Source organism: Anarrhichthys ocellatus, unplaced genomic scaffold, assembly GCF_004355925.1.
Source record: "Anarrhichthys ocellatus isolate YVR2014 unplaced genomic scaffold, GSC_Weel_1.0 scaffold6, whole genome shotgun sequence".
NCBI classification, from domain to species: Eukaryota; Metazoa; Chordata; class Actinopteri; order Perciformes; family Anarhichadidae; genus Anarrhichthys; species Anarrhichthys ocellatus.
In genome coordinates, this window is record NW_022280036.1 from 4,202,788 (window position 1) to 4,215,241 (window position 12,454).

The 12,454-nt window shown below is 40.5% G+C and overlaps 1 protein-coding gene across 4 annotated transcripts in view; it reads right to left on the bottom strand.

The window, feature by feature from the left end:
- The window catches only part of mdga1 (MAM domain containing glycosylphosphatidylinositol anchor 1), a 163,339-nt gene that overhangs the window by 53,079 nt on the left and 97,806 nt on the right, over window positions 1-12,454 (bottom strand). For all 4 annotated transcript variants that reach the window (XM_031846333.1, XM_031846332.1, XM_031846334.1 and 1 more), the window contains exon 7: window positions 1,260-1,529. In XM_031846333.1, coding sequence (XP_031702193.1) covers window positions 1,260-1,529 — 270 coding nt within the window. The remainder of the gene's footprint in view (window positions 1-1,259; window positions 1,530-12,454) is intronic.

The window sequence follows — 12,454 nt, forward strand, 5'->3', positions numbered from 1 at the left end:
GAGAGAGAGAGAGAGAGAGAGAGAGAGAGAGAGGTAGATGCAAATTGTGAAGGAGGGACAAAAGGTGCCAGATACAGAATAAAATAAAATAAGAGGGGGATAAGGAGGAGGCGGGGGAAAACAAAATCAAGGACAAAGAGTAACTCTCACACTGTCACATTTAATTTTCAGTTTCAAAGGCTGCGTTTCCCCAACAGATTTCCATGTTGAATACAAAACAGCTCTCTGTTTCTCCACTAACAGGAGATACAGGCGAGAAGGAGGAGAGGAGAGCTTGGTTTAAACTCCTTTCGAGCTTGTTAACACGATGCTTGGGTGGAGCCATGGGTATGAAGCAGTGACCATATGTTCATTATGATCATGCAACTTTACCTGGTTAGTGTGCGTCTGCGGCTGTGTGTGCATCCATGTACTTTTTCAACTGTGTCGCCTGCCTACCTGCATACCTCTATCTCTATGCACTTATCTGATCGCGAGTTTGTGTGTGTGTGTGTGTGTGTGTGTCACATTCACTGCCTTGCCACCTGTGCTGGTGTGACGATGCGTTCAGGCCCATTAGGCAAACAGGAGAAACCCATCCAGCATACGTTCTCTACAGTGTTAACTAACAGAAGAGACTGTTGCTAATTGCCTCCACTCCAGTCTAACTAATTGGAGTGAATAAAGATGATTAAAGGGACTAAAAATAGCCAGAGGCGAAGGAGATTGGAAGGCTTCTTGTTTTAGCATCAGGGAGAAGCGCAATACTTAGCTCGCCTATTCTGACACGGTTCACATCAGCTCTCTCTAATGATGGATCAACTGCAGGTGAGTCACACTCAACACATACACAGAGTGCACACAGCAAATGAATACATTTGCTCACATTCACACACTACATTGGAAGAATAAAGCCAACGAGGACTGGACAGATGGCACTTGTTATTTTCAGTCAGGGAAATAATTTTAGCTTTAAATAAATTAAAATTAAAAATACAGTCAGTTTAATCCCCAAAAAATGATTTAATTAATATTTTCAAGAATACTAAGATATTTTTCATGTGTGTGCGTGTGTTTTGCTTAATAAAAAAAATCTGTTCTATACTATCCCCTCAGCTATCAAAAGGAAAGAAAAGAAAACATATGGCATGATTAAAAATAGGAAAAAATTGCACACATTATAGTTTCAAAGTTTCAAAACACTGAACCTACATTGTTGCTGGATGAACACAGCATAAATCATGTCAAGTTCGGACCAAACACACACATGTATTACTTACTCCTGACAACGAGATTGACGTTCTTGCGTGCTGGGTTGCCCACATTGTTGACAGCCGTGCAGTTGTAGAAACCTGCGTCAGCCGGGGTGACAGCTCGCAGAATCAACGTTGGCCCTCGAACTTGGGCGCTGAGGGGAAGGGATCTGGGGTAACGTGACCACACCACAGTGGGGAGGGGAAAACCTGCTGTCACCTCACAGTTTAAGGGCACATCCTGTCCGGGATCCACCACCACCGTGTCATTCACTGACAGCCGGATCATTGGGGGAGCTGGGGGGGGGGAGAGTAGAAAGGATAACAGGGAGAGAAAATCACTTTACTTGTGGTTACATGGAACAGAAAGTTTTTTCTTGTGATTTGCAACTGCTGTACAAGATTGGTGGTTTACCGACACCTATTGTAAATAATGTTAACTGTCGCTGCACCTGAAATAGGCTACATGGTTTCAAATGAAGGTCTCCTAGGGGGATTGCAGGATGGTTACAGGGTTTTGCATGTAGGTGATGACATCTGACTATGAAGCAAGGAATCTCTTTCTCTCTGTCGGGCTGTGGGTATGTCCTTTGAATATCTGGAGAACCGTTCATTCGATCTACTTCATACTTGGTGGGTGTATCGATGGGGACCCAAGGATATGCAGTGTTGAGGTTGGTGCAACATGGACAGACAACACGTCTAATATTAATAAATATTAAACAAACAAGCAATAGCGCTCTGTGAAGCAGCAGGGGCAGGGCTTAAGGCCTCTGCAGGTTGAGTCGAGCATGTTGTCTGCAGCGGGCCTTTACAGGCAGCTGCAGCTCATTGACTGAAGTTCACTTTTTTCTGCTGGATGCTCGATATACTAACGTTACAACCGAACTCTTCACTTCTCTGGTGTCACCGAGCAAGGAGTGGTTGTCAACAGCAAATACCGAGAGCCAAGCAATTAGGCCATATCTAACAGGCATGCGCACCAAACACCTCGGTTATACTTTCTGCAAGAATGGTCACATAGAAATGAGCTGATGAAATATTCTCAAAGCTCCTCAAAGTTCTCCACTTTCTCCGCCAATCTGCGTCCACTTAGTTAGAAAATATTGGATGTGCACAGACAGGTGGAAACCTGCCGCATGGAACCCCCAGTACGTGGCCGAGCAGCCGGATCACAGATCCGGCAAGCACAAATCACGTAAGGGCACTGTGCAAGTTTTCTAAAAGTGAGGATGGGAGTATGTGTTATGCTACTCTGTCAGTGTGTGCATATAATATAATGTACATAGCATTATCTAAAAAGGAAAAAGGTTTGGCATTCTGGTCCTTATAAACCTCAGCTACTGTTTTTAAATGTATCAGCAGGTTACTGTAAATGCATTTATTTGTTATCAAACTTAAACCTTGCTTTCTTGGCTGGGGTAAAAATCTGGGAAACCTGGTACCTGAGGACCGGACATACACTTGAATAAATTAATCTTGAGCAGCAATGAACTCCCAAACTCCGACCTCCAACTAAATCAGCAAACAGCCTTTTATGAATTAGTTTTGACTGCAAATATAAGGTAGCATGTGAAAAAGTGTTAATATACTGTATGTGCCTGAGTGTCTTTGTTTTCCACAGTGTGTGTGTGTGCTTGCCTGTGAGCCATTTATGTAAGGGGTGTGTGAATTTCCAGTTCTTCCTCAGTACTCACTAATCAGTAAAAGCAAAAGTAATTCAAGTCTTGTTCCCATACTCTCATATTGTCATATTGCCCAAATCTTCCCCAAGCCACTGCGTCATTTTCCTATGGCTGACCTACCTGGAAAAATAAAGGATGACCCAAAATGCAAGTGCAGAGGGGGGGGGGGGGGGGTGTGTCTTGTTGCCAGACAGAGATCGATTGGACCCCAGCAGTTTCAAAATACCAAAAAAGGACAGAGCAGATGGAGCGCAGGGCGCACACGCACACACACACACACACACACACACACACACACACACACACACACACACACAACACGGTACAGTAAGGAACAACTAACGAGGAAGGAGACAATAAACGACTGGACTGAAGCAGGAGAGGGCTAAAAAGAAAATAAAGGTTTTCAATAATGTAAGAGAAGGTTTGGAAAGCGGGAGCTACCGTGAAAGCAGAATGTAAACACACACTGTGATAACTAAATGGCATCATGCAGTGTGTACTGTCTGCACAATTACCAAATACAGAGTGAAAATAGAATGCAGAGATTAGTTTGAGAGTAGTATACTCATAAAACAGCTTTCCAAGACATACACTGATAAACTGTACAGTGCATTTGCATTTAAGAGTAGAGCTACTCCAAAAAAAGGACATAGGCGCTGTTTAATTTCAAAATCACCACCAAGAAACAACAGCTCATACATACCAAATGTGCCAACTGATGGCTCAGTTGCATCAATTAGGCTGAGGAAGTCACAGGTTGTTCCTGTCTTTTTCATTGACTTAATGAAATCCACTGCAGATACTGTGCTGAAGCTGGTATCTACATCTTATCTGGCAAGTGTAACAAAGTCTGTGTTTGAGTCCACTTGTCATAAATCCAGCAGTGTAGTGTTATTGACTCTCAGGCTTTCTCTCTCAGCAGGTAATGTCACTGGTGGTTGTGTGTGCAACTTTGCCAGCTGCTGAAAGATGTGCACGGGGTTAGCTTGTCCTGCTCAACTTGCAGCACAACTGTGGCAAATGACATGCTAGATCTGTGGCTTATGGAAATGTTATTAATCGGTGTAGCATGTGGAGGTAACGTAGTCAGTGCTAAGATGGTCATATAATGCAAAATTGTGCGATCAGCAAACAAGCTACCTAGTAGTAAATCATCAAGTAAATCATCATTCCTCCATCCAACACAACCAAACTCAGGTTCAAGGGCATGCGTAACTTCCCATTTTCAGTGAATCAAATGACACAGAATACACAGAATACACATACACAGAATCAAATGAATATGTAATGTGAAAATGTTTTTGAGTGACAACCCCCAACACTACTTTACTCGATGGAATGTGGTAGCGTTAGCCCCTTTTAGCTCGTTTGAGGTTTCGTTGCTGACAACTATTGTAACGTTGTGGTTCAACTCAATTTCCAGCAACAGGAGTCTGCTGGTAAAAAAACAATATATGTTACATTATGCAGCACTAGCCAGCAGACCACAAAATTAGTGCCTAGCATTAGCTATCTAGCAAAAAAAAGCTCCGGGTGCTAGTGAAGGTTAAAAAGAGCTAGCTTAAATGAGAGTGACCTTTGGACTCATGTAGATCTGTCAGGTAGCCAGTCTGGACAGTGTTTGGTAACATGTTAGCCATGGCAGGTTTATGAGATGACAGTAGGCTATGTCAAGTCTGCATATAGTAACTTTAGCCTATCTGTCCTTTGATTTATGAGTTATTCTTCCCCCTATAGTGGCCAAAAACCAGGCAGGCTAATGCAGCAGGCTGTTTGGTAAAAGAAGAAAACAACATGGGTCTCCTGAAAATACAAAAGTGAAAGGGTGATCCAATTAAATAGTTTATTATTGTTTTGGGTTTTTTAAATTGGCTGACATATTATGAAATCAATTGCAAGGCTTTTGCAGCAAACATATGCTGTCTATTTGTTTGCTTCTACAGAATAAATGGTCTCTAGCAAGTGGAGGCGGGGAGTTGTGGTTTTGCTGATGTAAAACCACTAAATGGTTGTTTAATGACTATACTTTGTCCATGATAATTCCAGTAATTTGTGTTTGCTGTCAAAAACCTCTGTAAATCAAGGCTCTCAATATTGCACTTTATATAGAGTATCAAACAGGGTTTCCCACATCCTAACTTTGGCAAAACCCCTGTTTCATGTGGTTATGCTGTCTAGTTCAATGTAAAACTGAGCCCTAAGACATCATGCAGCGGGTGATAACTCTATATTGATTACCATCCGGAGGCATAGTTATGCATTACGCTGTTAAGGAAATGTTTCCAGGGTCCATGTGGAGATAAATATAAAGCAAGCAAAACACTTGATTGCTAAACTTGTTACGTACATTTGTGTAGTTCCTAAAATATCTTAGGTAATACACAAGAGTCTTAGGTCAACTGATGGAGAACCTCTGTAGTCAGCAGATGGAGAGGAAGTTCAAAGGTTAATTGCTGATCCTTCATAAAAACAGGTGTGAGATCATCATAGAGACATTTATCCATCAAGACATATTTGTCTCAATTCTAACTGCCATCACATCACCCTATGAAGTAATGTATATCAAAACGTCTGTGGCTCACAATTATGAAATTACTAATACTTATTGTGATAATATTTGGAGCATTCATTCATGAATGTTTGAGAATTGCATGAGCATGTATCCAAAGCCATTTGTTATAAACCCATGAATTGTCCAAACATGTTAAATGGAGATCCAGTAAGTGTTAATCAGATGAATCCATTATTGATATGGAGCCATTCCATTGATGATACAATTTGAATGAATGTATTTTTTACTATTAGGTTCCCGTCAGCCAGTTATTTAGTTATTTATGCATTATTTAGACACGGACGTGTGAACACTTTTAAACAAAGGATTTGTTTTCCACGAAACACATTGACTTGTTGAACATGGGTACATTTTTTAAGGTTTTAAATAATTTTATTTGAGTATTTAATATGAGTGTACTCCAGACGGGTCTTCTCAATTGCAAGACGGAGGAGAATCCAGGCTTATCGAGCTGAGAGAGATTTAATCCTCAGTGAGAGTGAGACTGACCCCACAGAGCACGGGAAGCAATTCATTCCTCTAATATACTTTACGCAGTACATCCTCTCATCTAATCTCTTTTTTAACAGATTGCAATCGCTGTAATGAAAGAGGTGCGCAGAGGCTCAACAAACTAGTTTACCAACGGATGTTTCTACTATTACAAGAACACACGCATGCCGTGCACAAACACACAGACAGGCTTGTAGACTCTTACATGGGTGACAAAAATGTGCACGCAAAATGACACACTAATGGGACATCTCTTTAGCTAATCTCACAAGTGATGGCTCTCGAGCCGACAAGACATTTCACTGGTGTAACAACTGCAATCAGCACATAAATAACACTGTCCACTTGCATTGTATCAAATCACAACGCTAAGTAAACCCCTGTGAGCCTGAAGAGCCTTTCAAGTATTCAACGAACATTCACGTTTGTTAACTACAGTTACAGTTAAATAGAGCATCAGCACAATTGGAAATATATTAAAGCCCTGTATGTTGTCAATATTGATTATACTGACATTTTAAGGTTGAATAGTCAAAGCGTGTATGTATGCTGCTCATGTGGTTTCCCTCTGAGTGCAGTCATCAAACTACATCAAACTAAAATATGTGCAAGTCAGGTTAATTGGACTGTAAATTAGCTTTAGGTGAATCTGTATGGAAACGGTTTAAACAAGTGTTACGAATGAATTAACAAATTAAAAGAACAGAAAATGCCAAAAGTGTAGCTCACAAAAGTCTGAGAAGAAGACAAAATAAGAGAGAACACTATGTGAAGCAAGGAGGGAGGAAGTGAGGATTTCAGAATTATAGCTTCAATTTCCTGGGGATGCGTGGGTGACAGCAACAGTGGGATCAGCCAGCGCTCTTCCCAAAGTAATGGGATTTATGTGCAGCACAGCGGTTTACAACCAGGTAACAAATGCCTCTCTCTACCACGCTCACACTATCCCTCTCTCGCTTTTTCCCTCTGTCAGTTTGTCAGCACTGTATCTTCAATATCGGTCTTTTTTACCTTCCCTTGTCTCCAAACCTGGTTTTCATTCTTTCTGCATTTTTTTTCCACTGCATTCTCTCTATGACTTGCTTTCACTCTCACTGCCAATGCTGTACTGCCCGTTTCCGATTTGCAGGAACTAATGAATCTATGAGGTAAAGGCAGGTGGGTTCTTGAGGGGAAATCAGCTGGAAATAAAAGCTTAAATCTTTCGATAGAAACGTATGCTGACAAGTGCTGTATGTTTGTGTTTTGTACCCGGGAATACAGTGGGTGACACCTTTACGTCAGTCAATAATATTGTGAGGGGGCATGTTGGCCGACTAGCAACCAAAGGGTTTCTCTTGACCCCTGGTGCCAAGTAGGAGGAAATGTTCCAGGTGTGTGTTTGGGAAATGGAGAATCGGTGGTTATTACCTCTATACAGAAAAAATAAACTGAAGCAAAGTGAGGAGATGAACCTCAGAGTTTTGTAAGTGCACTGCATGGTGCCCAGCCCCATACTCTGACCTTGAGATATTATATTTATCTCGGAATGATATTTTGTGTACGATCAATGGAAAATTGAGGACATTGTTTGTAACCTTTTAAGCCCTATTTAAAAAAAAAAAAAAAAAAATGAAAAAAACAACTCTAATACCATTGCTCAAAACCAATTATTCACCCGTAATCCTACCCACCAGCAGGCAGGTGGACTCCAAGAGGATAACTTTTAGGACATTGTTTAAAGATTCAGATTGTAACCGGAATGTTGCCAATTTAAGTCCCAAAACTGCAATTGGTATCGGGTCATGGGTATGAGTGTGTAATTCTATGAGTGTGAAGCAGAGCCCTGCTGAAGAGAGGCTTCATGCTAACTCATATAATTAAAGCAATATATTTTGAAACTGGAAAGGTCAAACAAAGAGGGAACAGAACTGAAATTCTGAGATTCTTAAAGCCCTCTCCAGTAACTTCACGAAAAATGATCAGAGCAGCCTTACAAGCAGATTGATTCCTGACAGCCAGTGTGGCTGTACATCCCCACCCTGATCCCCTGACTGGACTGGATTTGAGACCAGAGGTGAAATGTCCTGGTGGAGACATTTAGGAACTGAACAGTGTAAAAGTCCATGTGGGAGGCCTTTAACCTACATCCATACAGCCCAGACACACATGGTCTGTTAGTCATACAGCTATCTACGTTTGTATGGAAATAAACAAATCAAAAGTACAAACAAAGAGTAAGTATTGTAACAGGTGAACACTTTAAATACATAAACGCTTTTAGATTATGTCAAAGGTGTGTCTTTTTCTTCTCCCTACGAACACTCTCAGACATGGATTATAGACTCACATAAAACTGGCTGCACAGATGCAGTACAATGAGCTACCGCAGAGGTTTTACAGTACTAAGGGTTATTGCAGATTGCCCATCGATCCTTAACTTTTCAAGGGGGAATTTATACGCAGTAGGATTTGCCACCTATTGATCTCATCATATATATTACACACTTGTACGACTGTCATATTATTGTGAAGGTATATTGTAGTAAGAGTTACAGTAATCAATAAAAGACTGAACCAACTCTCCCATCATTCAGATTTACAGTCCGCTCAGAGGTTGTCAACAGTTTTAAATCATGGTGTGTGTGTGTGTGTTTGTTTTCATTTCGTCCAACACATGCAGCAACCTCCGGATCTGAAAAGTGATGCCTTAAACTGGCATTCTTTCCACTAGCCAGCAGGGGACGTCTCCTCTGGTTGAAAAAATAAGTTTGATTGTGTAGAAGTCTTTGAGAAAATTACCCTACTTACATTTTATTCATTATTTTAGTAAACATGAGTTTATGACCTCAATCTTCAACTCTTCTTCAATACAGCATGATATTCATTTAGTAAATGATGATCCCATTGAGGGTAAAATTGACGATAAAGCAGGGTATGTTTTAGGGCGGGCTACCTGGTGATTGACAGGTCGCTACCATGGCGTTGTCCTGTCTGTACGTTGAATGTGTTTCTGTCTTACAACTTTAACCCTTTCACGGTGTGTTTTCAGTTCACGAAAGTTAACCGTAACATTTTGGTCGTCTAAAATGTCTTATTCAGTGTTCTGTTGTATGTAGGTCCTCTTCTTCTATCTGTTCTGTTGTACACTTGTTTTACATTAGCTACTTTTAAAAATTGCAGGCCATGTGCGATGGTGGTATTCAGGCGTTAGCCAAGTGGTTAAGTTATGACTTTTCTATATTGCTCTCCATTTATTTTAAACAAACAATATGTGACAAAATCAAAAGTTCACATTCAGTTATGGTGGGAATCAATCTAATGCAATCTACTGTTTTGCTCCATCCCTCCACATGTCCAGGCCTTGTTCCATTACCCCCTCCACCCCTTTGCTACACCACTTTAAATAACGTGACGAGCACCGGAGCGTTGCCCCTGTGTTCTTTTCATGCGAGACAGGGGATGAGGATTTACCCGCTGTCAGCAGTTGCTGGAGGGCAGAAGCCCCGTACTCAAATCCCAGGCTGGGATTATGATATAAAAATCAATCAATCGCCTTGTCCCAGCGCGGTGAATCAGCGGTGATGGCGTGACCTAGTTGGATAAATCTAATCTAAGCAGTGACTGATGCCACAAGGACAAAAAGGAGCTCAGTGGGGAATAACAAAATACGCTTGTTAGATAAATATTATAGAGGATAAAAAACAAAACAGCAACTCGCTGTTTGTTTTCCTCTTTTACAATCTCTCTTTATCATATGCCCTTCTGTCTGTCTATCCCTCACCTACTCTTCGCCCTCTGTGTATCTATTTCATTATCTCTGCTTTCTATTTGTAATTTTCCTTCTGTTCTGTGTTTCCCCATTTGTCTCTCTTGATATCTTGGGGATCTGAGGTGAAATTTTCGGAGATAACATTAATATGTTCACACTTAGTGTTATTTGTCTTCTGTAGCTGGATCAAGTTTAAACTCTGTATAACTTTTGTCTATTTATTTCTTTAGGACTATGTTGTCTGAACTAAGCAAGTGCAGCCTGCAGTGAGCTGCCATGCAATGTCTATGGAAAGTTGCTGCAGTCACCCTGAGCTCAGGCTGTTTGATCCCGCAGCGAAGTGCAGAAAAACTAAAAGTTGGGGATAGTTTAACTTTTGGCAGCTAGAGAATCAGTAAACAGAGTCCTGTGACTCCTGTGACATCTTGATCTATGTAAGAAGAGTTTCTGCCCCCCTGAAACACACAAACAAGTCTCCCGGCTAAAGTAATATGTAATTATCGCGAAGAGCTGCACTTAACTGGTGCTTGATATGTCCCTGGCATAACTAGCTAACTTTCGATGTATCTTTTGGAGTAACATTCTAGTGTGTTTATTGTACTGATACCACTTCTTCATTCTAGTGGGAACATGTGAGGTCTAGGGCAATGGGTGTACAGGCTGTGAAAACATGTTAATGCAGTTGGTAGGGACTTATTTTGGGACTTTTTTAAAGAAATGTTTCTCAGACATTTCTTATCGTAGACTCAAAGCAACAGTGAAAAACTATTTAACCAATGAACTGTATTGCAGCTTACTCTATCCTGTACACTCTCTCTCTCACACACACACACACACACACACACACACACACACACACACACACACAGCAGTGTGTTTTCTGTCACTCCATGAGACTGTGATGTCCAGCCAGATTGGCTGTTTTGGCAAGCTTTTGCCACCGTATGTCAGCACCATGCAGATATTTATTGTTTGTGTTGGCTGTGTTTGTGCTTCAATGTGTGTGTGTGTGTGTGTGTTGACTGAGCCGCGAGGATACAATTGATCCATCAGGCTGCAGGAGTCCAAGAGGGACAGACAGGAAGACAGAGGGAATGAGAGTGAAGAACATAGAGCTAGAGCATTAAGACTTGTTTGTCCTTCCTTCCTTCATATCAGTTGATTTTCAACGACACGTTTGTGACTGTTTTACAAACACTTTTGTAAAACAGGACATGTTAGAGATTATCCAGTGATCTGAGGGCTAATGAACAAAAAATGAGCAAGGGATAGCACCACAGACTGCCATATTCTTATATCTTTTGAATAGCATTTAAAATATGTGTACATTCAAAAGCAATGAATGTGTTCAAATAAATCAGAACCATGGCACAGTTAGTCAGCCTTAATCTGTATTCAGACTTTAAGTCCCCAAATGTTTTAGCCTCTTGTTATTTGAACACTGTTTTTTTTTTATATTGTATATTTTATGATGTTGTAATTTTTGCATGAGATTGTTTGAGATGTATCTATGTTTTATTTAGTTTTGTAATGACTTGCCTCCTGTTGCAGCCTTTTTGTCCGGGTTGTCATTGTAAATGAGAACTGGTTCTCAATTGACTGGTTACATAAAGGTTAAATTAAAAGAAAATGTTCCATTTTGGTTACTCTCTGTTTTCACTTTTATTATAATCCATAATTGATCATCTCTGGTCCTATGTGTTGTCTGCTATAATGGATAGTATGTGTCATTCACCTGAGGCTGATTCATTAGCATCACCCTGTTTTTCCAGAGTATTTCAGCAAGCCATGTCCATCTGTCATTTTCTGTCAGATTCATTCTCAGTCCTTCATTTCCTCCTCCCCCCCCCCCCCCCCAACTCTTTTCTCACGCCCAGTCTTAAACAGAGATTCCAGACTCTGTCTTCTCACCTATTAACTTTATCACAGAGGGGTTGTTTTTTTTTTTTTATCTTTCCCACCTTCAGCTCACTTTAAGAGACTCCTGGGAACATTTATCTCTTATCTGAAAGAGGCCTTATTGCTCAATTGATAACCTCTCCTTCAGAGCAAAGTCTGTAAATAAAAAGTCATGGAGACTAGTGGCCATCATAAAAACGTAGCAAAAAGAAATCGTTTTCTCTTTACTCTTAAGTGTGAAACATAACTTTAATGCAGTTTCAAAAATAATGTACTTTTATTTGCTTTTTTGTTTTCTTACAACCATATTGAATTAAAGCAAAATTCATACATGATATTTTTGATATGAGAGAAGTGATTCTTAAAAATGACAGCTTATTATGAAGAACACTGATGTTACAGAACTATCGGCCAACATCTTTGCCGTATCCTTTTCTGTATCACATTCAGATCTGCTATTCTGAACAGCACAGAGCATCAACTGTCTTCTAAACAGGTGTAGTTTAGTGTCTTGCTCAATTTGACGTTAAAGAAATCGTTTTACATTTTAAGAAACAGGATTATTTGCTTTCTTGCTGACAGCTATCATACATAAACATAACGTGTTGATTTAAAATGTGTCAATCTCTGAGCTTCAGAGGTGCTAGATGGACAAGATGAGGCAGGCTGTTTCCAGTCCACATGCTAAGCAGAGCCAACAAGCTGCTGGCTGGAGCTTGAACCGAGAAATATGAGAGTATTGATCTTATCCAACTCGAGAAAAGATGTACGTGTACAGTGGGTACGGAAAGTATTCAGACCCCTTTAAATTTTTCACTCT